General features: G+C 52.4%; 1 protein-coding gene across 1 annotated transcript; it reads right to left on the bottom strand.

The window, feature by feature from the left end:
* Nucleotides 1–3,317: 3,317 nt before the first annotated feature.
* Nucleotides 3,318–21,132, bottom strand: LOC115651602 (chemokine-like protein TAFA-5). Its single transcript, XM_030562685.1, has 4 exons — nt 20,769–21,132; nt 12,784–12,936; nt 11,141–11,268; nt 3,318–5,772 (listed from the first exon to the last, which is right to left on the bottom strand). Exons 1-4 carry the CDS (start codon nt 20,863–20,865, stop codon nt 5,764–5,766), a joined length of 387 nt encoding a protein of 128 aa, XP_030418545.1. The 5' UTR covers nt 20,866–21,132; the 3' UTR covers nt 3,318–5,763.
* Nucleotides 21,133–27,179: the final 6,047 nt, after the last annotated feature.

Here is a 27,179-nt window from a genome sequence, read left to right as displayed (position 1 = left end):
GCCCATCATAAAGAAATCGGCAACAAAGTATAGAAACAAAGAGGATTCCACCTAGCTTGAGTACCAGCTTTCTCTGCTTTGTTTACCAGGGGCTGCGCCCTGGCTGGAATTCAGTACAACACAGAGACACCTAATGGCTGAATAACATACTGCAAGTAAATATATATTCGGGGCCATCTCCCAATGTTACCCACTTGTGCCAATTGTGGGTATGTGCCCCTGCCCCGTAAGAACAAGAGCGAGAGGCCTTTAGCTCATTTCACAGTATTAGAAGGTTAGGGCTTTCAGCACTCCCTACCTGGGCAACAGCTACCCAGGTAAACTGCAAGAACCGTGTACCTTATTACCAATCACTTGAGTCTTCCGTGCTGTCACCCCCAATTCATTCTGACCCTCAACGCTGCTTTAGCTGATTTCTTTAGGGTAATTGACATTGTGATCTATGGGTGGGGAGTGGAAGAAGAAAAGGTAAAAAGACCTGTAATAAATATTTCAATCCTCTAATTTTAATCTGGAGCACTAATGGAATATATAATCAGCTGTTTTTTTATGGTGCATAATATTCACCGGTTCAGGGAAATACATAACTGTGGTGATATTGGCTTCCTTTATGATTCCTGGCTGGTGCAGGAAGTTGTATTGGTGATGTGATAGCAGGGGGTTTAAGCCGGTTTCTGACTCTGTACTGAGTTGATGCCCCCTGCATGATGTCAGGGGGGTCTGTGTTGTTGGAGGTGGCCTCTTTTGGATGTTACACATTATAAGAGCACTACTGGTCATTAATAATTCCAGGCAGGGGGCATAAATTCTTGCGTCTTGACCAAATTACCTTCAACGGGGTAATTACAATCTGCCTTCCTAAAACTTCCCCTGTCCTTTTCAGTTGGGTGGAACAATCTTCACTTCCTCTTCCTGCGTAATAGCGCTGTGCGGTATTGTCAAACAGCTCCACCCCAGAGGTGGCTGCATTTCAGAGGTTGATGATTCCCATATGATTCTCTATTTATGAAAATACTTTGGGCTCTTCCTGGACACAAGGCATTGTTGCCATTCTGTGGAGTGCTTTGTGATTAGTTGGATCAGGGGCTAGTTGGGAAATATTTAGTTCAGAGATGCTAAATAAATAAATGTTTAAACTCTTGTAAGATGATCATGGAGATGAGCATGATTTAAGTCTTAGACAGACTAGGAAGGTAACTGTGTATTAAATTCCGTGATGACATTTTTGGATGAAATGGTTACATTTTAAAAAAGCATGTTTTTTTTAAACAAAGTAATGAAAATACAACTCCTTGGGTTACTCCACGGCTGAAAGGCATCCCTAATAATAACTGCACCTCATCAGGAAAGGCAAGATAGGAAACTGTGTAACCCAGTGGGTAGAGCACCTACGTAGCTCTCCAGAGAGCCGGGCTCTGTTCCTGGCTCTGCTGTGTAGCCTCTAACAAGCTAGTTACCGCTCTGTGTCTTCGCTTTTCTCATCTGTGAAATGAGTGAAAGATACTCTTCAAAATGCTTTGCAAAGGAGAGAAGCACTACGAAGTTAGGAACGTCTTTGTAACTCAAATAGCTTCATTGCCAACTGGTCCTCCCCAATCAAAGAGGGGTGGCAGCCCAGTTCCTAGCAAACAAATGTGTACGTTGCACATCCCAGCTCCGGGCTGGCACTAATTGGTGTAGCAATTACCATAATGGTGCTGTCTGTGCAATACTGTGGTGGCCATATCTCTCTCAGACTGTGAACTCTTTGGGGGCAGGGACAGCACCTAGCACAGTGGGACTCCTGGCCCATGACTATGATGATATAAATAATTGTATGGCAGCCTCAGCGGAGAAGCTGAGGACAAAGGAGAGCCTGATCCAAAGCTTGGAGCCAAGGGGGAGAGTCCCAGTGACCTTAGGCTTTGGCTCAGCCCCAGCATGGGCCTGGAGACCAGCTGAGACTGCTTTTCCAGATGAGGGACACTGCTCTCCTACCAGTCTGTGTTTTATGGATAATTAAAGGCTTCTTGTCTGAACTGCTCTGTGCCTGGGCTGCAAATTGCCTCTCTTGGTTTGAAGCTGCTTCTCTAACAGACCCTCACGTAGAACCACCCCTCACGGTGCCGGGATAATGACAGAGACTGTTGTAGGGGGAAATCCAATCAATGGTAATTAGGTGGAGACAGGAATTAGTGCCTTGAAGACTGACTCTCTGAACTCTGGTTGCAGTGGAGGTTGGGGGAGGGCGATGAAGCCCTGTAGAACAAGGCAGGTATTTAAATGCCGCTGGCTAGCTGCCCACCCAGCTCCCTTGGTGGCTTGCCCAGTCAGAGGAGAGTTCATTGTGCACCTGAAGCACATCACAAAGAGGAGGGGGCAGCTTCTGTTAACCCTGCCACTGGCCTGGGAGCTATTGAAGGACCATGCTTGCTGCTTCCCATCCCCAGCCGCATGTGTTCATTCACAGGCAGCAGCCTAGCACAGAAGGAAGAGGCGGTGTTTACGGCTTTGTAAGGGGACTCGAGGCTTTACTCCCAGTCCTGCCATCCAGATGGGAGAGGGGGAGGGGGACAGGACCTTGGATGTGTACAATAGGGGCAGGTTCTCAAGAGCTCAGCTGCCACAGTTGACACTGGATTTTCCAAAAAGCTCAGCTACCATTGTGAGGCTTATGGATGGATTTTCATCATAGCTGTGCACTCTTCTGCAAACCTGGCTCTTGGTCTCTCTGGGCCTGTCTTTCCCCCTCTACATGGGGAGCATAACTTCCTACCTATCTTGGTGGGAAGTCAGAGGGATAAATTCATTAATGGGGGAGGTTGCTTGGATATTGCAGCGGAGGTGGGGCTATAGAAAAGCCTAGCCCTAGCCCACTCCCTCAAGCTCAGCCGCCGGAAAACACAGCCCTGTACCTAAGTGAGGTGAAGGGGAGAAGAGGGCTTTTGAACCTCCGAGCAGCTGCCGCAGTTCTCTGGCCAGTGCCTTCTGTTCAGCTTGGTGGGCTCTGCCCACAAAGTCCAGAAAACCAGAGCCAGCCACTGAAATAGGAGGTGGTGGCTGCAGGATATTGGAAGGCCGTGAAGCCTGAAGCAGTGGGTTCCCTGTAGGGCTTCTTCTTCACTCTGCCTATTTGTGGAGGGATTGCAGGATCAGGGCCAGGACCTCTCATGGCGCTGATTCCTTCTAAGATGTGCCTGTTATGTAGCAGCCTGCCAAGCCATTGCCAAGAGCTCCCAGGAGGTAATCTCCTCTTCCCCCAGCCTGCCCTCGCTGCGGCAGTGGGGATGGGGGCAAACCATCACCAGGGAAACAAGAGTCTGCCCAGAAGGGGCCTCTTTGATTAATAAAGTTAGAATTTTATTTCCTTACATTGTTGACATCACAAGTTTTTTGGAAACTTATTACAGTGGAAAAAAATCCATGGATCAGAATCCCACTCACAATGAGATGGTGGGAGAAGAGAAGGACCCCTGTTAATATTTTCAAGATGATGGAGTGGGGCTTGCTAAGGACGGGGATCTTCCCCTTAGCAGCAGCCAGCTCTTTATGCCACGTGAGAGAGGACTGGGCCAGGTCACCCCTGGGCTGCAGGGAATGAAAAGTGGAACCCAGCCCATGGCCCAGCCTGCAATCCCCAACTACAAAGCCACTCTTGGAACCAGGATAGGAAAATGCTGTAAATCACCAGCCAGCTGCCTGTTGACTCTCAGTATTGGGGGCACAGAGTGAGACCCCTCTTGGACAATGCTGCCCCACTATCTAGCATTCAGAGATGCCCCAGCAGCAGGGATCAAGGCTATCCTAGTTTAAATCAGTGCCTCAAGGACTCCTGCAGACTTTGATCCATGTTGGTCTTGCTCAGTCTCCCCTTGGCCTGCTCTCTGCCTTCTGCCATGCTGTCCTCTTGAATTGCAAGTGACCTTTCCTATGGGCCTCCTTCTTCCCATGCAGACCTGGCTGTTCTGCAGGGCCCGTCTACACTAGTGACCAGATGTATTTCATGTGTGTTGATGGCTCTGTACCTGTTGGTACCTTGCAGAAGGACATGCAAGGCTCTGATATCCAAACTTGTCCACAGCTGGGGGATGTCTGCACCCACAGCTTTGGCTCAGGTGCCTCTCTAAGGATAAGCTCTTCAGGGCATGGACCTTCTCTTCTTCAGCTGTGTAGTTCTGACCACCATAGAGTGCTCTATACAGCAGAAAAGGCCTGATCCTGAGAGGTGCCAAGCAACTTCAGCTCCCGTTAGCTTCAGAGTGGGTTGTAGGCACTCAGCACCTCTCAGGCCTTGTCAGACAAGGATTTGGAAGGTGTTAACAGCCTGGTGTGGTCAAGGCAGTGTGCTTTTAATATGTTTTACACTGGTGCCTTGACCCAGGCTTTAACATGAGCCATGCAACGTGTGTTAAAAGGCACTCTGCCTTGTCTGCACCCAGGCCGTGAAACCAGTTAGCCAACGCCTCCTAAATCCTGGTCTAGACAAGGCTGCAACATCGAGCCCGTGAGTGCTTCCCCAGCACCCTGGCCGGCTCCCCTGACCTTCCTCTACTGTCCACTGTGGATCAGACCAGTGTGCGGCAAACAACCCAGCAGCTCAGGGTCTCAGCACGTCCTCACTCCACCCTCTCTCCCCCCTCCTGCCCATGCACATGGCGAATACCTCCCCAGACTATACTCCACCAACAAGAACTGACCCCCGCCACCCTCTGGGAATCTCTAGCCAAGGTTTCATAGCAGGAGACGTCAGCGGGAAGGTGGAGGGCAGCTCGTGGGACCCCAATTCGGAACATGTATTCTCCTCCCAAGAGCGATGCTTGCCCAGTCAAGGCCCCAAAACACCACCATGGGACCAATCAAAACAAATGAACATGCTCAATTGAAAGATTATTTTTCCCCACCCACCCAGTGATGAATTGACTGCAAGTGGGTGACAGGCTGAGAATTTATCCGTAGGAATAATTGGGCCATTTGTTCTGAGATGCGGAATAAACCTGGGGAAATTGTGAGCTGCTGATGGACAAGTGGCAAATGGAAAGGAAAGAGAAACTCATCGAATCAGTGTTTCCCTATGGAACAACTCAGCAGCCTGTGGGGAACCTGTGCTGCTGAGTGTGGGGTGGGGGCTTGGTTCAGACAACCCCACAACCTCAGGGGACTCTCTAAAGGGCTGAAGGTGAACCAGTGGGGTAGAGATGAAACGACCTTAGCACCTTCTCTCCGTGCTGTCCCCTCTGCATCCTCTCACTCTCTGGAGATTGGGTGAGGGGAGAAATACAAAGAGAGTTTGCTTCCAGGTGGTGGAGAGACATTCCCTAACTTCAGCTCCGTTGTGGTTAAACGTCAGTCTGTGTCCATCTCTCCTTGGGTCTCACAGGCTGGGCTGCTCCCTAGTGAGCCAGCCGCAGCAAATATGCCCACTCTTTAACCCTCTGGGTGCCAAGGGGCTGCTCCCTCTGTTCACAATGAAAAGATTTGCAGAAAGATGCATTTCAGTTAAAACCCCTCTGGATGACAGAAATCCATTAGATAGGGATAAACCCAACACGTCTTTCCAGCTGTTTTGCATCATTCCAGCCGGCAACAGAGCGACACCCCCTGTCCAGGAGGTTCTGTGTCCAGTGTGTGGGCTGCAGAGCAGAGACTTGCCAGGCCCTGCTGCAAGGAGACCGACCCACGGGGATGCAGACAGAGGGGCTGGCCCCTTACCCCAGGGCGGCGGTATTTGTACTGCTGCGGCAGCCAAGAGTGGAGGCACCAGGCTCGGGCTGTCAGCTGCTGCTGTCAGGAGACCTGGGGAAATAAAGCACACAGGGAACCTGTGAATCCCTCCCTCCTTCTCTGCCTCCTCCAACAGCCCTGAGTTCTTTTGGGCAGGTCGGGTCCCTGGACAGGGGTTTGTGCACCCAGATACCCATCTGCTGCCTCCTGCCAGGGGCATCCCCACTCTTCAATTAGCCCCTGCGCCCCACTGGAGCATCACCTTCATGCTGTTAGCTTGACCCAGCTAGGGACACTGTGGAAAGGCCTTTTGCAACCCTGGGATGGCAGGGAGAGCCTGGTGCACAATAGCTCTGCCCCCTCCGAGAAGGAAGGGACCCCAAATGGCGGATATCAGCAGAGCACGGGAGGGCAGGGTGGGTGCCAGCATACAAGGACGGGGGTGAAGGCTGCAGGGTCCAAATGGGGGATCAGAGGGGGACCACTGAGCAGAGAGCCCTGGACAATGTGTGTGTGGAGTTCGAATGCCTGTGTCTAGCCATAGGGCAGGTGCCACGAGGCAAGCTCGCCCCGCTTCTCTGCCAAGGCGTCTCTGCCCTGGCCTGGCGGGATGAGAGGGGAGGTTGGCCTCCCTGCCCGGTCAGTCCTTGGCCTCGCTGTGGGCAGCTCCTGGGTCATGCCACTTAGCACTGGCTGTATATAGGATGGAGCCCAGGCACCTCTGGAGAGCAAAGTCCTACATCTTTGGAACAATGTGGCCAAGTGGCAAGGCAAGCATCCCTCATGCTGCCCTAACCGTGACATGGCAACCCCACCTCCAGAGATGGGAGTTAGGTCAGTCTCCATCCAGTCAGTCCCGGCACCTCTGCCAAGATCTGTCAGTTGGTGCCAGTATGACAGGTGTGTCCACTAGGAACTAGAGTGAGACCCATCAGCTTATTGCACATGATCTTCTGATGGCAATGGCTTTTGGTCACTCACTCTCTGCACTGGAAATGAATACCAGTCCCTGAGCCATCATCTTAGCTCCCCGTTTCTTCAAACAGTTGTGGACGACGTCATGCTCTTGGAAGCAAAGGTCTAGCGAGGAGTCTGGCTGCGCTATACAATCAGCTCTGTGCAGAGTCGCCCGGACAGACCAGCCAATGTAGCTCTCTCCTGCCCTACAGTCTCACCTGCTATCTAAGTCGGGGCCTCCCCTGAGCTGGGGCTGCCAGCTGACCCTCTCTGCCTGGTGGTATTGCACACAAATGTCTCCTGCAGATTAAGCCGGGAGCAGCAAATCAGTTTCACATGGGAATGAAGTGGTGATTTATCTCAGGTCCCCAAGAGCTGGCTGGTGCTTTACCCTGGTTGTCCTCTGAGAAACTTGTCTTTCAAGGCCCTGATCTCCTTGCTGAACTGAGACCCAGCCAACTCATCACACAGTCCACAGCTTGTGCCACAGTAGGGGCTCCCGCTCCTCCCACAGGAATGAACTCTGAATCTCAAGGGGATCAATAAGGAAGGCCCTCCTGACAGCCCCAGGACAAGAGGCATAGAGTTGGGGGAGAGAGGTGGGTTGTGCCTCCCAGAGAGAGGTTGCAGGTGTGTCTGTTTACTGTGATCCATTTGCTCTGGTGGGGAGGTTTCTCCACTCCAGAAGGCACGTACAGTTCTACGTTTCTCCCAACTCCTGGGGAAAAATGTGTGGATTCCACACCGTTGCCCAGTGCATCTGAATATTGAATTATGCAAAACAGGGCTGTGCAAATGGGGCAGGAGGGCAGTTCTGAGAGGCTGTCTGATTAAATATGAATGCGCCGCTCTTTCCCTTGGTCCCACTCCCAGCATCCCAGGGCGGATTTATCTTTCCTTCGCTGCCTGGAAATGGCACGCAGTTGGCTGTTGTTCTCTGGAACGGTCAGGATCCTTCTACGCTGCACGCCAGCCTTTTGCACCGGAGAGAGACATGCAGGGAAATCAGGCTGAGTCAGAGGGATGGAAGGATGGGATCCCAGCCCAGCAGAGCCCCAATATTCTAGACGAGGTCTGGGCTCCCCAGAAGTGAGCCACCGCCATGGACAAGAGTCCTGACATTACAGACAGGGCTCCATCCATACCCTCTCCACCCAGACTTCTCTACAGGTCCCAGTCTCTCAGAACCAGCTTCAATCCTAAAACCAAACCAGTTACAAACTGGAGAAAAGACCTCTGATCCAAACCCAGGAACTCAGCCTTCTACAGAGACTCAGTCCCAACCATGCAGATAATGCCCTGACAATACAAAGAGTCCCATCCTTTTTAGACAGGACTCCATGGTCATAGGGGCATAGGCCTGGAAGGGATCTCCTGGGTCAAGTCCCCTGCTATCATCAGGGCTGGCGCTGGCAGCCCAGCTCTGCAAGGCAAAGCCTGGGCAGGGACACACAGAACCCCGACAGGACATCAGCTCTGGGATACAGTGTTCCTGAGGCTGCAGATCAGGACCTGACCATGTTAATTAGATTTGTGATTTTGCACATCATTTGACGGTGGAACTCACTACCACATGATGTCACTGAGGCTAAGAATTTAGCAGGCTAAGAATTTAACAAAGGGATTGGACAGTTACATGGATACCATGAATATCAAGATTTAGCATACAGTAGTTATTGCTAACAAATGTTTTGGAAGGGCTAACCTCATGCTTCATGGCTTCAACTGATCTCTCTTAAGGGATCAGGAGGAAACATAATGCAGACTTTCCCCTTAGCCGCCCATTGCAGGGTTCTTGCACCTTCCTTTGAAGCAGCAGGTGCTCGTCACTGTTGGCAACAGGATACTGGGCTAGATGGGGCCCCTAGTCTGACCCAGTGTGGCTGTGCCTATGTAACTAAACAGGAAACTAAACTGTACTTCAGAGTACTGAGATCAGCCCTTCACATGGGCACCTCATTCTAAACCAGCCAGAGAGCCACATTTCTGCAAAGGCTCCGTCCAGCCCTAATTCCATCCTGTGCAGCAGAGGGTCCCTCCCACTGAGCCTTGAGACAAACCTGATAATGTGGAGATGGCTAGCGGCCAGGACAGCCGTATTCACACGGCTGCCTGCTTGCGAGACAAATAGCTGTGGCCTGGTGAGGTCTGTCTCCCCTGTGCTGCGGGGAGCGTAATTTGCTCTTTTCCAAATCTTAATGTCTCTGACATTAATAAAATATCCCGCTGCACTTCTGAGGCTCCCGCCAGCAGCATCCAGCTCCCCATTCATTGTTATTCACTTGCTGAGCTGACTGCAGAGCAGACTCCTGGGCCGTGCGCAGAGGGAAGCCACACAGCTGCTTCTGGATTCGAGGGCTCCTTCAGAGGATGCTGCCAGAGGAGCATGTCACTTTGACAGCAAGATGCACAGACCCTCCTCCACCTGCATCCCCTCAGCCCTCCCCACAGCAGAGACCAGGGCTCCAAGTCTCCCTCCGGCTGTCTGTGAAGGGAAAGGCCGAGCAGCCTGACTGAGATGGGCCCCAGCTCAAACCCTGGATCTAGACATCCCCAGATTTTCAGGAGATGCCTGGAGTCTGAACCTGGTTCCAGATCTGAACCTCACAGCTGGCCCCCATATCTATAACAGACCAAAACAGAACCACCAATCTCAACATCCCCAATACATGGGGTCAGAAAGGGATCCAAATCTCGATCCAGGTTTTACAGCTCGGGCTTGTCCACTCCCCACCAGCCTATAAAATATCCCCCAAGTTCCTGTGGGCATTAGGAAAAGCATGTACCTGTTGGAAGCTGGCTCCCTTCCCCACCTCTGCGGCACTGCTGCTGTACCATGCCCTACAGCACCCCCTGCTGGGAATGGCAGGGACTGGAATAGTTGGCAGCTCCCCCACAGTCAGTGATCTTGCCTCCTTTTTTACAGTTCCCATGCTGGGAGAGGCTGGCACTAAACCAGCCGGGAACCAGTCTGCAGGTTTCAGATGTTTAAAATGACAGCATGTGTTGGCTGTGTACAGGTCTAGTCCAGGCTGCAGCCTGTGGCATGGTGGGGGAGCCTGGCAGGCAGTCCTAGTGGAGAAGAGGACCTCTCCTTAGGGAAGACAGAAGAGAGCAGGTGCCAGAGCCTGCTGCCTGTATTCCCTACACTAGAAACAAAGCCATGACGCATGTGTACTTGGACAAGGCAGAACCGAACTGGGTCCACTCTATGATGATGCAGGGCCAGGGCTTGTACCAAAGGGACACCTCCTGTTTATCCCATCCCTGGGGAAAAGACAGAGCTGAGTGGAGTCTGTGAGCGGGGGTTGGCAGGTGGGCACTAGACCTTTTCCTCTCCCTGGGTGATGGAGCTGGGTCCAAGAGCAGGGCCTGCAGGATCTACTATTCTCTCCCTGGGTTAGCAAAGCTGATTCCCTTAGGTGTCAGCAGCTGCCTCCCTGTGCTCTCAGGGCAAGCGGAAGGAAAGTACCTCGTGCTGGGATTTCATTGCAATTTTCCATCAAAGCCCACTTCAGCCAGAGGTCTGTATTTCTTGGGGCCGTTTCTCCCATCGGGGTCTGTGCACATTGTGTGGAGCAACCACAGTGCTCTGCCTGCCTGTCTGGAATAAGAGACAGCAAGCTCCCTTTCCCGCCATGCAAATATTCCCCCTTCCCTCCCTATACCTAAAGACTTGACCTTCCCCATACACATGTGCCTACTAGGAAAGGGATGGTCTTGTGGTTAATATCCAGGCCTAGGAGGCAGGGAGATCTTAGCTCTCATTCTGACTCTCCCACTGAATCCGTGTGCGCAAGTCACTTCCCCGCTCTGTGCCTCAGTTTCTCCATCACTCTAAGATGGGATAACAACTAGGCAGACCTGTCCCACCTCTCATAGGCTCATCTGCAAGGTGCCTAGGCCCAGATCCTTAGGCTCCTAAATAGCTTTAACTCCCATTAAAATCACTGGGAGTTAGGTTCCTAAATATTTTTGAGGATCCAGGCCCTAGATAATATGGTTCTTTTTAAGCCACTCTCATGATCTTCGGGCACTTGCCTCATGATCTTTGAATGCTTGGGGTTGACTGTGCAGGAAGAGGCCTGGTAATGCCCATCCCCACTAAAGCTATGATAAGGCAATGGGAGTGAAACCAGTTTCTCCAGCAAAGGAGCATCCAGCCCTATGGAGACATGTTTATAGCCTTTCCTTATTGCCTGTCCCGATTGGTTCCAGGAATAGCTCTCTGGGCAGAGCAGCTCAGGTTTTACTGGCAGTGCTCCCAAATGCATGAGCTGAGGGGTGGGGGGGTGTCCTCACTCAGCCATGGAGACAGACACACACCCAGGTGATTCACCTTCGTTCCCAGCTAACACCAATCCCCCTCTCTCCAGATACCTTCAGACCAGGACACCCTCCACCCCCACCCCCCCCCGCACCCCCGGCTGCTTCCTTCTCCCATCTCAGTCGGGTTGGTTGCAAGGAGGCAGGAGTTACTTACTGTGACAGTTTTTATTCGTCCCAGTCGTCTAGTGCAGCTCCAGCCTGAACGATTTATTAACAAAGTGCACTGCTCTCCTTCGTCACAAGGCTCCATCCCGCACCACTGCTTACTGGCAATGAGCTGAGCTGCCAGAGAGAGCGGGGCAGGGAACAGAGCATGGGGAGGGAAGGGAGAAATTATAAGGTTTATGAAAGAGGGTAGGGTACAAAGAGGAAAAAGATGGGTGTATATAGGGATGGATAGAAAGGGGTGTGTGTGTGTGTGTATAATATATAGGAGAGACAGATGTGTTTGGGGATGGATGGAGAGACAGATGTGTATATAGAGGTGAATGGATAGATGGGTATATATAGAAATGGAGAGACGTATGGGAATGGATAAATAGATTGGTGTATGTATAGCAATGGATGGATACATAAATGGATGTATATAGGGATGGATGGATAGAAAGGTGTATATATAGGGATGGAGAGACAGATGTATATAGGGATGGATGGATAGATGTTTATATAGAGAGACAGATGGGTATATATAGACATGGAGAGACAGATATGTAGGGGGATGGATAGATAGATGGGTGTGTATAGGGAAAGAAAGATGGGTGTATATAAGGATGGATGAGTAGATATATATGAGGAGCGAGACGGCACAAGATTAAACAAGAACAGGAACAATTAAGGAAAGTAAAATCAAAGAGTGGAAAGAAGGTTTGAGTTATCCAAAACAAGGAGAGCAGGAGATAAAATAAGAGCAAAATAAAATGTGTCAAAGGGGCAGAGGAGAAAGGGAGAGAGAATTGAGGCCATTGGGGACAGCTGATGCAGAAAGTTACAATCTGTGTCATTGTAGCACCTTTGAGCAGCCTCTTGTGTTCCCCACACCTGCCACCTGTGAGGGACACATTCCCTAAGCAAAGCAACCTGAGATGACATGTCCCTCCCTCCCCAGGGCTCCACATGGCCCCTGACAGCTGTGGGCATAGCAACACTCCTGCTTGGATCAGTGGGGCTTTCTTTGCAGCACTCTGTCCAGCGGGGCCTTGGCACAGCTCATGCCTCTCTGCAATTGTGCAGTGCCCAGGAGTGGAGAGGAGTTAGCTTGTGAAGCAGGACTTCCCAAGATGTTCAGAGTCAGATTTTCAGGGGCTCGGCACCCACAAACAGGCTAGATTTTCCAAAGAGCTTTGCACCTCCACCACCATGGTTAGGGGGCTGCAACCAATAGGTATAAACTCTGATTCAGCCGGATGTTGCTGGAACATGAGTGTTCTCAATGAGCAGGCGTGTGCGTGTGTGTCACCATGGACCCCATCCAGGTCTGTTTGACTGTGTGTCATGTCACCTGTACGGTTAGCAGCTCCCAGTGATGATAGGGGCCTGTGTTACTGGGCCAGGCAGGGGCGCTGAGAGCCATTGAACTAAACGCTAAACCCTGCATGTGATGGAAACCACTTCAAGCCAGGGGGTGCAGCCTCACCCCTTGTTCCAGCCCCTCTGGGAGCAGAAGGATCTGAGTTTTGTGGCTGCTGTCATCATAAAGTCCCAAGCAACCATGGCATGCATATGAATGAGAACCAAGAAGCCACAGGCAGCCCCATAGCCCTGGACCATAGCTCTCTGGAGCAGTCAGAGATCTCTTACCATCCACACAGGCAGGTTTTGCCTTTGTTGTGCCTGCGACTTGGCCTCTCTTGCAGGCACAGCGTGCTGTCTGCCGGGCGATCATCCTCCTGGGGTGGCTAAGGTCTCTGTTCAGCGCCGTAATCTCACACATCCCCACCTCCAGCTCCTTCCCTGCAACAAGACACAGGGACATCCAGCAGCCACTGCACAGTCAGAGCATCAAGGCAGGGCACCTGCGCTCAGAGTGCAGCCCTTGCAAGAACAGGAGGTGGGAGTCAGGGCGGCTGCGTCCCATGCCCAGCTCTGTCACTGACTTGCTGTGTGTTCTGGGCCAACAGAAGCCACTGATTTTTGAATGTCTCTGTTTCTTGGGAGCCCAGCCAGAGCCAGCTAGGGCCTGTTCTCAGAGGGGCTACCAGCATGATGCTCCCATGGACTTTAGATGGGGGAAGGAAACTTAAACCCTACAGAGGTCCAAATCCATCAGTCCCTACTGAGTTCAGTAGAAACGGTTCCTCCAGGGGACTTGTGCCTGAGTCAGGACAACTCTGGAGATGGCCCAATCTAGAGAAAAGGCTTTTCACCTCCCCACTGGCCAGGCACCGAGTACCTTCCCTCAGCTCCTTTCCTGTCCCATGGGGCCTGGGAGTGGCTTACAACATAAGCAGGATGCCTCTCCCCTGATCAAGGGGAGGACGGGGAGTCATTCAAACAGCTCTACTGTGATCCCAAGCACAGTTTGAAGCTGTGGAATCTCTCTGTTTCTGACAGTCCTGCTCCCTCAAATGAAAGAAACCCACCTCTTTGCCATTTACCCTATTAGCTGGATAAAAACACTTGCTAATTCCCTTCATATTTTTCCAAATTGCACAGATGAAAAGAGATGAGATCACTGGGATTTATATGGAAGCATTTGGCAGACCTTTTCCTATTTATTTGGCCTGTAATATATAAATTCAATCTGGATCTCCCAGAGTAAGCTATTTGTTATCCGAGTAAGTACATGTGGGTGGGTAAGATGTTTCTATTAGAATGGCATTCGTCAGGTATGACTTGCCTCGGACAATGTTGTTTTATGCCTTTGTTTTGATTAATTAGGGCCCGGTCCTTTATTCCTCATGGCAGTTGTAGCGCTGAAGTCAGTGGGGGAAGGATTCCAGGAGCAGGCCCTTCATTTGGGCATGTCTACACAGCAAAAAAACCAACATCTCTGCAGCGAGGAGTCTCAGAGCATGGATCAAATGACTCAGGCTCCTGGGGCTGGCACTGCGGGGCTAAAAATAGCTGCGTAGATGTCTGGGTTTGGGCTGGAGTTGGGGCTGTGAAACCAGGTGAGCGGGGAGGGTCTCGGCGCCGGGGCTCCAGCCCGACCATCTACATGGCTATTTTTAGCCCCGCAGCGTGAGCCTGGGTCTGTTGGCCTGGGCTCTGAGACTCGGTGGGTTTATTTTTTTGCTACTAGTAAACGGTTTATTTGGGGGGGAGGGTGTTGTGGGGTTTTCTGGTTGACTGACTTTTTAAACTTTGGGAAGCTAGCTATCAAGAGGAGTGAGGAGGTGCCGTGGTCAGGGCTGGGACACTTGGGACCTTGGGCAAGTCACTTAGGCTCAGATCCTCAAAGGTATTTAGGCACCTAATTCCCACTGATTTCAATGGGAGTTAAGCTCTGATCCTTATGTGTCTTAGTTTCTCTGTGCCTCGGTTCCCCATCTGTACAATGGGGATAGAAGCACTGCCCTATCTCCCAGGGGCATGAGGATAAACACATTAAAAATGGTGAAGCGCTTTGAGATCTATTGTTGAAAAGTGCTACAGAAGAGCAAGGTATGATCATTCAAAGAGTGTTAGGCAGTCAGATGTTATGGTGATGCTGGCCATGTAAGTACCTATGATAGCTAGAGATGGGTCTCAACTGGGATTATTTAGTCTGCAGAAGAGAAGAGTGAAGGGGGATTTGATAGCTGCTTTCAACTACCTGAAAGGGGGGTGCCAAAGAGGATGGATCTAGGCTGTTCTCAGTGGTAGCAGATGACAGAACAAGGAGCAATGGTCTCAAGTTGCAGTGGGGGAGGTTTAGGTTGGATATTAGGAAAAACTTTTTCACTAGGAGGGTGGCGAAGCACTGGAATGGGTTACCTAGGGAGGTAGTGGAATCTCCTTCCTTAGAGGTTTTTAAGGTCAGGCTTGACAAAGCCCTGGCTGGGATGATTTAGTTGGGGATTGGTCCTACTTCGAGCAGCGGGTGGGACTAGATGACCTCCTGAGATTCCTTCCAATTCTAATATTCTATGATTCAGTTCCCGAGTGTATAGAAAGCAAGAGCTAAACTCTGATCCAAATGGGCTGCCCATAGAATGAACCGAACCAGTGAACTCTGTCAATCTTAACACCTCCAAGCGCTGGCGCTGAGTTCTGGCCCCAAAAGCAGGTCTGTATTTGATGGGTCGGGATCATCAGGAAATATAAAAAACCCACTGAAAATATTTTCTACGTATGTTTACACTTCAATAATAACCTTCAGCTCCCACTCAAGTGAACAGGAGCTGGGCATTGGCCACATCATAGAATCAGGCCCTTAATTCATAGCAAACGGAGGGCAAAACATTACAAAGCTTTCAGAACTTCTTTGATCCTTAAATCTATGGTCCTCATGTGGCCTCACATAACAATAGTGTCTGAACACCTCACAGCCTTTTAATGTATTTATCCTTAGTCTTTTCTTTCTTTTTTTTATTGATCTGAAAATATAGGTACTTCTTTCTTCAGCAACAGCTTCAGCTTGCAGTCATGCTGAGTTAGTGGGATGCAGCTGCTTTGTTCTTCTTGTGTGGCCTGCTGGCTGGAGCATCTCTGTCCTGACAAATACTGAGCTGGCTCCTGCTCCCACTAACAGGAGAATAAAACACGAGGGACTCCATTGAAGACGAGCGAGGAAGGAGAGTTTTATTGCACTCGCTGTCTGGTCTCTTCCAGTCACACCCAGCGCTCCTTCTGGATGAAAGCCAGCAGAAAACCTACACTGCTATACCTTGTGCCAGGCTCTCTGCCGGGATTCCTGGACAGCCTGTCTCACCAGCACAGCCACATTTCCACAGAGCGAGTGCCCTGCCCCTCCGGGCAGACTCTGGAGTGATGTGATCAGGCCTGACTCTCTTCAATGCTCAGCTGCCCCTCTAACCAGCTGGCCAGAAACTGCTGTGGGCCCGTGCTCTGCTCCACCTGCCTCTCCCCTGAACTGCAGGCTGCTTGGTTTCAATGCTGGGCCCAGTTTGAAACGTGCCGGGGTGGGGCACTATGGAAAATTCACTCTACTCACAGCTCAGGATGAGCCTTGAAGACATGAAGTGGCGTCTCTTTGGGTCAGCCTCAGGCTCAAGGGAATAAGCCATCCAGCTCAGACTGTGTCTTTCTGTCCACTGCCTGGATGCTCAAGTGTTAGAGCGACTGCCATGGATGGATGGATAACTAGCTAGCATGGTTTTCAGACACAAATTGACTCCATCCACTCCTATCAGCTAAACCAGCTTAGAAACCAGGTTAGCTGGAACCATTATTCAAGCCAAGTTTACGCCCAGTTCCTTACACTCGGTTTGGAGGCCAAAGCGGGCTCCCAGCTTGCAACCTGAGTCGCAGATCCCTTTAACAGAAAGACCGTCTCATGGACCCTCCCCTGTCATCTGTGCTTCTGAGGCCGAGATGGACACCCAGCCTTCTACCTAGCCCTGGGAGCTATTGACATGCAGTTCCCCATGCTGCGAAAGGCTTTCAGTGCAGATGTGGGGTGAAATGGGGCTCCTGGAGGAAGTCAGTGGCAAAACACCTGCTGAGTTCAATGGACCCAGGCTAGTAAACTTGGCATTTAAAGTGGAAAAGCGGGGGAGTTCGTCCCTGGAAGGGTCTGGGTAACTGAGACAATGTGGGTTTTAAATGCACATCAGAGGCAACACTGCCAAATGCCAATGGACAGCTCCAGTTTCTACTTGGTTATGAATCCAAAGCCTCTGTTCCTCGGGGCAATTATTTAACATGCTGCTCTCCCTCCCATTACATTGAAATTAATTGTGTGCCTGGCATTCAAAGTGTTCCTAGATTTAAAACAGCCAGTGCATGGAACTCTAGATCTCTCTTTGCTCCTGCTTCTAGCTCCCCTCGCAATCAGCCCCTTGAAAATAGCACTGAAGAGACAGGGCATTTTCTCCTCCTCTCCTCTCCTCGGGTGATGTGAGTGAGACATCTTCAGGAGCATCAGTCTGTATTAGACAGAGAAAAGCACCACATGGAGAGAGACAGGAGCAGGAAAAATTCACTGGGCTGAGATGTGCACCCTATGGACCATTCCTAAGTGATGGGTCAACAACACTGACAACCCTTCATCATTACCGAATTTTTAAAAATGCACAGACCAGTCACCGGGGAGAATCTGTTAGGGAAGGGAGTCTGTGAATGAATATTAGGGGCTTCAGCCATCATTCCCGGCCTCTGCTGGGTGCAGGCAGGGTCACTGCTGAAGAAGCAACCCTATGGTCTGCTACAAGCAGTCACAAGTGTTTTATAGGCAGCTCCAGCGTGAGCCATGTTTGGCCTAGTGTTTGGTCGCTTTGAAGCCAGTGCTGTTTGCTGCCCACATCCAGGCATCCTCTGGGCCAAATATTGGTTCCAATGAAATCAATGGGAGATTTGCCATTGATTCAGCAGGGATTATGGTTTGGTTTGGGATATGCCTTGGGAGTCTCTGAGATCTGCATCAGGGGGATTCACCATTCCCCCTGCCCACACATACACTGCCAATTAGCTGTGGCCATTTGGACGATGGGCAATTTCAATAATGTCTGGAGGAGACTGTATGAGTCACACGTTGCAAAATGCTCCAACACAAGAATGATGGCAGCTTGGAACGCATCTAATATGGATCCAAACTAAATCCTCTTCTACAGGAGTGGGCACTGCCAGCTCTGCATTCATCACAACTGCACACTCCCAGGCAGGCAAGAGAACTGCTCTGAGTTGTTTTATTCCATCATAAGCAGAGTGAGAAGAAACTCTCGAGCAGAGCAAGGGCACTGAGAACCACGGCTCTGAAAACATTAAGGTCTCTCTGAAATTGCTCTGCTCATTTGCTTCAAGGGAGTGATAATTTCAAAATTTGCTCAGAGCCATTCAAATTTTATGCTCTCTAGGTACCCAGCAAGAGAGAGGGGGGGTCTTTTTGGACCACTGGTTTTTAAATCAGAACTCCCTCTTGAAATTACTGGAAACCACTTCCCCCTCCACCAGGACCAGGCATGCACACATCCACCCAGCTACACGCACACACATTGAGCATTATACTTTGCACTTGCCTAGAGAACATTAACTGATTAATCCGCCCAACCCACATCTGATGTAGTTAAGTGCAACTGTCCTCATTATAGAGACTGGAGCAACTAAAACACACGTGTGTCAAATTGAGACCGGGTCAAATTCTCACTTACTCCACTGTGAATCAGGAGTGACTCCACTGAAGTTACTCTGGATTTACACCAGTGTCACTCAGAGCAGAAATTTGGCCCAGAAAGGTCACATGATTTGCTCAAATCCACCCAGTGAGTTAATGGCAGAGCTGAAGTTTGAATTTAAGATTTCCTGGTTCAATCCGCACCTCTCTGACTAGGCCTTCTCTTTACCCATTTGCTAAGCAGGGATTTCTGGTTTAATATCTTAAATCAGAAAGACACTGGGGTTCCTTACCTCTGACATTTGCAATCTGCTGTGGCCCCTTACCTCTAACAAGGCTTTACAAATTGCCCAGCGGGGGGCTGTGGAGTCAGGAGCTTTGCACCCTCTAGCTGTCCTATCTTATAGCTCTGCCAACCCAGCTGATGCTTTAGCAGTTCTAGCCTCTAGCCATGCCTGAGGCCAGGCTTGAACTTGTCTCTTGCTTGGCTGAGTAATGCTGCATCATTTGAATTATTGCACAAATGTTTAGTTACAGTTGGTAACTGTGACATTACGTATGGATCCACATGGCTCAGCAACGCTTCTCTCACGTCCTCATTTGCAAGTGCAGCCTCTGGAGGTGAGGGAGACGCGGCCGGCTCGCTGAAGCGCTCAGCGTAATGGTGCCGATTCAGGGGGCGAGCAAGCGTCTTGGCACGGTTTGTTCAGGTTGCTGCCAGCCCCGGCAGTCATGCAGCAAATTAGCAGCAAGAAAGCGGAGGAGAAGATTGAATGGCAATTCAGTTACGTAGCACGGGGCCTGTCCTTTGAGGGGCCAAGCAACCTCAATTCATGCTGGAATCATAGAATATCAGGGTTGGAAGGGACCTCAGGAGATCATCTAGTCCAACCCCCTGCTCAAAGCAGGGCCATTCCCCAACTAAATCATCCCAGCCAGGGTTTTGTCAAGCCAGGCCTTAAAAACCTCTAAGGATGGAGATTCCATCACCTCCCTAGGTCAAGGGGCACAGCACCCCTGCAGGATTGAGCCTCACAAAAGGGGAGTGTGCTCAGCCATTTTTCACCCCAATTTCCATACCGTTTTAACAGCTTCTCTTCTAGTTTCGCACTGTCTTTCCTTGGGTCCTGTGTGAAACCCTCCTCCTCCGTGTTGGAAGCAATTGGGAGACAGACCAAACAGTGCTGGAAGTGAATTTCATTTCAGCTATAAAAAGGATCAGTACTGTATGAGATACCATCAAAAGATGAGAGAGAGAGAGAGATTCCAGCTCTCATCCAATATAGATGTCTGGCCATCTCCAAGACACGCTCTGGAAACCAGCTGGGACAACACTGGAAAGTGGGACACTGAACTAGACCAAGTTCAGTCACTGGAAACATACAGTGCCCCCGAGTTTGAAGGAAAAGGGAAACTGACAGTGCTCTTCAGGGTTTGTTTGTGTTTTAACCTGGCAGTTTTCCTTTCTCTGTCCTACTTTCACTTCTCTCATCCCACCCCCCTTGTCTGGGAGAAGAGTCACCCTGGGAACCCAAGTTGCAATCCACACTGTATGGGACTCTGTACAATTAAAGAGAGTTCATTCCCAAGGCAGCTTATTTTAATTTATCCCATGTAAATATAACAGCCCCAGTCACCGTGGCACTAATATTTTGCACTTTGTAGCACCTTTCACGTAAGCGCCTTTACCCCTGTTAATAAACAGTCCTCAGTAAACAATGATCTTCAGTTCACAGATGGGAAACCAAGGCACAAAGAGACTAAGTGACTTGCCCATGGTCCTACAGGAAGTCTGTGGCAGAGCCCAGGGTTGAACCCAGACTTCCTAACTCCCAGTCCTGCGCTTCAGACCTTAGAGTCAACTTTTTCCCAGGGTATCGCCACATCTTCAGGGAGATATTGTCTTATTTGCACATCCCCACTCATGATAGCACAGACCACTTCCCTTCCCACTGGCTGACACCACAACTGCCTTGCATGGAGAGAAATCATTAGGGAAATACTGACTGTATCTCTCGCTCTTTCTAATGTGATTTAGCAGCTGGTAACAGGGAGGAGAGGCAGCCCCATCTCTTGGGCCAGCTCTGACCTAGCCCCATTTGACCCAGTGCAACATGCAGGCCCAGCATCCTCGGGAGGGAAGAGCAGCCCCAGTTTCCTCACTGAGTGGCTCAGCTCACAAGGCTTACCAGGCCCTCAGACACCCAGTTCACAAAGAGGTGAATCCTTCCCCTACTGCAGGCCAGTGTCTCTCAGATCAGTCCACAGTTCTGGACAGGCACCTGGCAGCTAAAGACTGAGCCTAATGGGAGACTGAACCTCTTCTCCTCTGGGGAGCCCTTACTGGAAAGTTTGCCCCCAACCCTTACAGAAGGAGATGCTAACTCTGCTATGCAAAATCCCAAAGAGGAGAGGGATCTGTGCAGGTTGCATGGCACCAGATGGCTCTGATGCAGGCTCGGGGGGGGGGCATGTGGCAGAAGGCGACACAACCCCTTTAAAACTCCCCCTGCCCCAGCTGGCACAAGCCAGCAGCCTTGCCAGGCATATGATACAGCAGAGATGTTACCTTCCTTAGGCGGATGAGAATACAAGAGCCAGAAGAAGAGGAGGCAGCAAAGCGTGGCACCAATCCCTGCAGAGAGCTCTCTCCAGCCGGCCAGCATCCTGAGTGGGCTGGGAGGGGGGCGGGGAGGCAGGGCTGGGCCCCCTCTCACGCTGCAGGAAGTCCTGGTTCCCTCTAAATCCAACTACCAGGGACGTCTCCACCTGGCACAGGGCAGCCCAGCATGGCTGGGGAGCAGCTGCATTCCCTTCAGAGGAGAAGCAGGAGCAGGTGCAGGGGCGCTGGAACCATTCGTACAGTGAGAGCTGTTGAACCAAACTGTAAACCCTGGATGTGATGGAAACCACGTCAAGCCAGGGGAGGGGGGGCAGCAGCCCCCCTAGTTCCAGCCCCTCTGAGCAGGAGGAAGGCTGCAGCCAGGGAGCCCCCCAGCTCCAGCCAGGCAGGGGAGCTGCAGCTCCAGGGGCACAGACTGGTTCCTTTAGTACCTGGGACACCGCATCCCAGCCTTGCAGGCGGACCCCACGCGCAGGGGGAGGAGGGGATCTGCCCCTCTCGAGGGTGGCTCCTTGGCACAGCTGCCTGCACCGTCCTGTGCTCCTGGGCCAGGCGGGGTCAAACTCTCCCCATCAGCGGGTTGGATTTGTCTAAAGCCCAGTTTCTTCCAGCGGCTGAAACCCGAAAGTATCCAGAAGATGCAGCCGGTGCACCCGGCTTCTCTTTGGGGGCCAGGGCTCCAGCGAAAACGCCTCTGCTGCCCGGCGGGGGCTGGAGGGAGCCCGGATCCCTGGGCAGCTCCTTTGCATTCAGCCCGCAGAGCTGCGGCTAGTATTTCCCCGCGGCTTGATGCAGTTTGCCAGGCGAAAGCCAGGCGGTAATTCTCTCCCCGGCACCGCACGCAGCAACTCTGCGCTTCCCTCCCGCAGGTGGGCAGGGAGCGAGGCGGGCGGCAGGAGGATTCACGATACGGATGGGGAGGGGTAGCAGCCTCCCCCTTTCCCCCGGCTGCACCTTGGCAAGCTGACTTGCTCCGCTGGGCGGGTGGCCCTTCCCGGCGGGGGGGGGGGGGGGGGCGCCAAGGTCGCTGCCCCGCACTGGACTCGCTAACCTGTGGCGGGTACCCAGGAGCAAATAGCCCCCGCCATCCTGGCTCGGCTCAGCAAGCAGCAGGGGAATCCCGGGAAGCGCAGCCGGGATGGGGGTGGGGATCAGCCCCGGTAAGTGTGTCCTCCCCCCGCAAGCTGAGACTTGCCACAAAGCCCCCCTCCCCCACTGCTCCCCTCTCTTGGGGTGTCAGCTCGCTGCAGCTTGCGGATTGCAAACCCCCCTCCCCCAGTGCTGCTGCAGCCCCGCGCCCCACGGCTAGGAGCGGCGCCGTCTCTGCAACCAGCCGCGGGGAGGCCCGCGGCCGCTTCTGCCTCCTCCGAGCATCCCCCGCGGGCGGCTCTGGCAGAGCCTCCGTCTCCCCCCTCCGCCCCGGCCGTGCAGGGAACTCCCACGCCCGCGGTCGGTGCAGCCGGGGCTGCCTCCCGCCCCCCGCCCCCCGCGGAGCCGCTGCCCTGGGGCGGGGTCCTGGCGCAGGGGAAAGTTTCTCGGCGCGCGGCGGCGGCTCCCGGGAGCCCGAGCTCCCCCATGGGAAGGGGTGTAGCTGCAGCGCCTCCCGCAGCCGCCCGGCCTGAGCTGCTGCAGCCTCGCCGGGTCCGGCTGGGAGGCGCCCCCTGAGCCCGGGAGCAAGGCCCGGGCCCGCACGCAGCACTTCTCAGCTCCAGCCCGGCCAGAGGGGGAGCCCGCGGGATACAGCCTGGCGGGGGTGAGCGGCTTGGGGCTGGGGTGCCCAGCACTGGGGTCTGGGGGGAATGCCCAGGGGAAGGCCGTGGAATGTCCAGCGCTGGGGGGTGGGGCTGGGATGCCCAGGGAGAGGTACTGGGATGCCCAAGGGGAGGTAGTGGGATGCCCAGCGCTGGGGGGAGGCTGGGATGCTCAGGGGGAGGTAGTGGGATGCCCAGCGCTGGGGGGAGGCTGGGATGTCCAGTGGGAGGTAGTGGGATGCCCAGCACTGGGGGGAGGCTGAGATGTCCAGTGGGAGGTAGTGGGATGCCCAGTGCTGGGGAGAGGCTGGGATGCCCAGGGGGAGGTAATGGGATGCCCAACGCTGGGGGGACTGGGATGCCTAGGGAGAGGTATTGGGATGCCTGGGGCAGGTACTGGGATGCCCAGTGCTGGGGGGGGGCTGGGGTGCCCAGGGGGAGGTAGTGGGATGCCCAGCACTGGGGGGAGGCTGGGATGCCCAGGGGATAGGCACTGGGATGCCCAGAGAGAGGTATTGGGATGCCTGGGGCAGGTAGTGGGATGCCCAGTGCTGGGGGGGGCTGGGATGCCCAGGGGATAGGCACTGGGATGCTGAGCTCCGGGGCAGGGAGGATGATGTTGCTGGGATGCCCAACTCACCCCCTGGGGTGGCTGTGGCGCTTGACAACAGGCCCCTCTGGCACAGCTGTGGTGGGTGGCTGCTGGGGTGCGCGGCCCTCTCCTGGGCCAGCTGGGGCTTCTGTTGTGGTGGCCAGGCCTCGCACAGGGGGAGATGCGGCAAGCCTGCAGTGTTACCTGTCTAGTCCAGCTCTCTAGCTGTGGGAGGATGGCTGCTGTGTGATCACTTCTGTGGTTTCTTTTTGTGGCTGAGAGCTCCAGACTGCTTGGGTCTGCTGCACGGTGCAGGGGGAGGCGGAGTATTCTAGGGTCCCGAATGGCAGGACCTCTTGGCTGAGACTCCACACGCTCACCACATCTGCCTGACTTAGGTCTTGATGGGATATAAGGCCCCTGTTCCCAGAAAACAAGGGGTGAGAGAGAGAAAGGTACAAAACTGAAGATGGGCTTGAACAAACTCCTGGCCCAGTCTCTAACCCCCACCCCCCCAAACCTGGATCTGGATCTGAATTGACTCCTATCTTTATAATGGGCTGGACCAATCCTTCAGGTCTGAACACCCCCCACACTGGGACCTGGATCTGGACGGGGAAGGTGTTGGGGCATCCATCTCATCCCTGGCACCGATGGAGAACAGACACCAGCCTCCCGCCCCTCCGTCTAGTGCCGCAGATTCCGTTCAAACACAGTGACAGGAGCTAGTTCATTACCACAGGCAGCTCCAGTTTTAACCCCCACTACACATACACCTTCTCAGCCCTCTTCTTTGATTTGGGGGAAATCGATACGTGTTTTCCGCCACAGCAGCGCCTGTGACTAGTTTGTTAACTATGAGGACTCCTGAATGAATAGCGCTCAGGCAGGTAATTTACCAGCAGATCTGAGAGGGGATAAAGGGAAACCAATATAAATAGTCAGTAATAAAACTGTTTACTGACACCGGGCCTTCTTTTAATGAGATTTGTATGCAGGGAAGGGCGCCTCTGATAAGCTCTCCAGCTTACAATTATTGACTCTTGTCCAGTGGAGCCACAAAGCAGGGAGAGTCTATCTTCATAAAGCCCCTGATCACATTAATCGGGAAGGGAGCTGGAACAGAGTTGAAAAGGAGCCAGGGCACGAGTCAGCATTATTAGTGCTGCTAGGATGGGAACTAATGCTACAGCACAGTGCCAAGACCACTGCACTCCCAGGCACCTTGCATGAGTGGGCGCGAGATGCAGACACATCTGCCTTGAAAACACTGAGAGCTCTAGTGATTTTGCAAGAGGCAGTGCTAATGATTTTCCTGCACGCTTCAGGAGTTATGCAGCCTTGGCCCCAGACTGCGATGATGATCCTTGACCTTCCTATTGGGCCTTGCACCTGAAGTAAGCAGGAGTAGCCTTATTTTACTGATGGGGAAACTGAGGCACAGAGAAGTTATTGGCATGCTCCTTAGAGATGATAAGTATCTGCTTCTCTTCTTGACTTCAGCTGGACATTTTTTTGGGGGTGGAGAGGGGGGGCTCAGCATCTCTGAAAATATGGCTGGAGGTGTCTTGAGTTGCTTCCAGTAATTGAGGCAGCCAAAGTCAGTGGTTGCTTTTGATCTGAGTGAGTTGCCCAATATCGCAGAGCAAATCAGTGGCAAAGCTGGGAATAGATCCTAGACTCCTGATTCCCTTTTTGCTCTACGCACTAGACTACACTCTCACCAGAGGTGAGACTAGAACTCAGGTGTCCTGACTTGCAACCATCAGAGGTACCCTGGGCTGTAGGAAGCTGTCCTGCACCCATTGGGGAATGGATCATGGGCTCGCCAGCCTTTCCCCACTCTCGTGATGCTGCATGCACTTCCGCGCCCTCCCATATCTCCCTCCCTCAATCTGTTCCCATCTAACCTGGTACCAACAGGGCTTCGGCTTGGTTAATGCTGCCCCTGGTGGGAGGCCACCAGCAGCACTGAACTGATCCTTGCTCAGAGAAATGCTTGCTGCATACATAACCCATCACGCTGATCGCAGTCCATGCAGCTCTGAATGGGGAAAAGTAATGCAGCAGCCCCTCCCCAAATAGCAGTGCCGAGATTGCTGGGTAGATGAGTACAGGGAGGACATGGACTGGCAGATGCCTTAGTAAGCTAGCAGGATCTGGACAGCTGTCTCCATTAGAGCGACCTTGTTATGGGTTGGACTGAACCTTATTGAACTGGGACGGGGTATGTGTGTGTAACTGCTGCCCTTCATTTAAGGCAGTTGGAGCTTAATTGTTTCTTACTTTATGGAACAACAGCTGAAACAATAACAGCCTCCACCCAAAACACAGGCACATTGGAGGGGTTTCGCTGGCTATTGTTCTATGTGGGTTTGTGTGTCTGTGCAAGAGAGACGGAAAGGCCAGAGGAACAGAGACAGAAGCAGGCAATAACACAAGAGAGCAGGGGCCAAAAAGCCCCTGTACAAGTACTGGGAGTATGGCCCTGAGAAAAGCTTTTGGGCTAGGTGCTGGCTAGAAAGGGTCTTGGATTCGGAACTGCAAGTAAAGAAACTGTCTCCTGTTGTTTGATTCCTCCTACATTCAAGAAAATAGGACTTTGCACATTCTCTGTAAATAATCAGCATTGGATCAAAGAAAGCTGTCTCCCTCATCAATTTCTCCTCCTACCGGAAACAACCCTCCGCACCCCAATTGGGCTAACAGCTCAGGTCAGAAAGGGGTAACACTTTCATTTGCACTGAGGGCCCAACACTTGCTCGTTCAAGCTCAGAGTGCGGGCACCAGCAAGCAAAGAATTGCTGTGAGTTGCTGCATCTCCAGGGCAAGACCCCTTCTTAGCCCCATCACGAACGGTTCTTGTCTGTGCAGTGGCTGCTGGTGCTAGCTGCAGAGACCTGTCTTTGCTGTCAGGAGCACTTGGAACTGGAGCAGCTTGTGTGCGTGGTAGTAGTGGGCGAACCTTGGGAAGCAAACGGGGGGCAGAAGGAGAGGGTTTCTTTTATAAGGTGCTTGCCAGGTGGGAGAGAGGACTAATGAGGCCCAAGTTAAAGTCAGTGGGGAGAAATTAAGAGGGGGAAGAATTAGGGCAACACCCTCCTCTAAAAACCAGAGGAGAGGAGATCAAAGGAGAGCCGAGGAACGGAAGGAAAGCATGTTTCCTAATTGTGCTTTGAGCTTCTTCTATCTGAGGTATGCCCACCTGTCCTTTCTCTGCCCAGCCTCTGGCATGGAGGCAGGTCCTGCTGAGGCAGGCATGCAGCTGGGTGTCTCTGGCATGGAAGCGTTTCCTTTGTAGACACTGGTTCTCCATGGGAGCACCCACAGTCAATATTGACGAGGGTTCCCTTGAGCTCATCCTTCCCCAGGGCAAGATCAGGGTTTGAGCTACTCTCAGTCCCTCAACTGGCCTCACTCGTGGAGTCCACAGCCATCCCAGCGAGGTGGCACTTTGCTCCCATCTCAGTCATTGGGAGTTGGACTCCAGGGGGAGCAAAGTTAGGCCAGTGCTGAGCACTTCTGAAAATCCTCCCCTGCGGGTGGAGCAGAGGCAGCCCCTTAATGGCCCAACCTTCATTGCTCCCCCAAACCTCGTGCTGCCTCTGGGGCTTAGAGTGTGGCTCTGCTCTGAGATGTGACTGTGAAAATGGCACCATGGGGTTCTCTGACTGTCATCTCTGGATGGATTTCTAATCAAGTTTGCTCAGCTTACTAGCAAAAAAAAGGGGGGTTTTCCCCCTAACTGCCAGCCCTCCAAACTCATGTGAGCTAGGATGCACTCTCAACTCCCCTTTCTGTTCTGAAACCCATTGGGATGCAGGACATCTCCGCTTTCACTGGGGGAAAATTCTCCTTGGGCAGAGAGCCAGCACAGGCCCACATACTCCTTAAAACCTAGACTGCTTCAGGGTATCAACCAAGCTGTAACTACTAAGGGATAAGGAGGAGATTTCCCTGTGGAGCTGATTATGCCACATCTGCCAACTGTGTGGTTATCTGCACCTTCCTCTG

Source organism: Gopherus evgoodei, chromosome 4, assembly GCF_007399415.2.
Source record: "Gopherus evgoodei ecotype Sinaloan lineage chromosome 4, rGopEvg1_v1.p, whole genome shotgun sequence".
Lineage (NCBI taxonomy): Eukaryota > Metazoa > Chordata > Testudines > Testudinidae > Gopherus > Gopherus evgoodei.
This window is presented reverse-complemented; position numbering and strand designations above follow the sequence as displayed.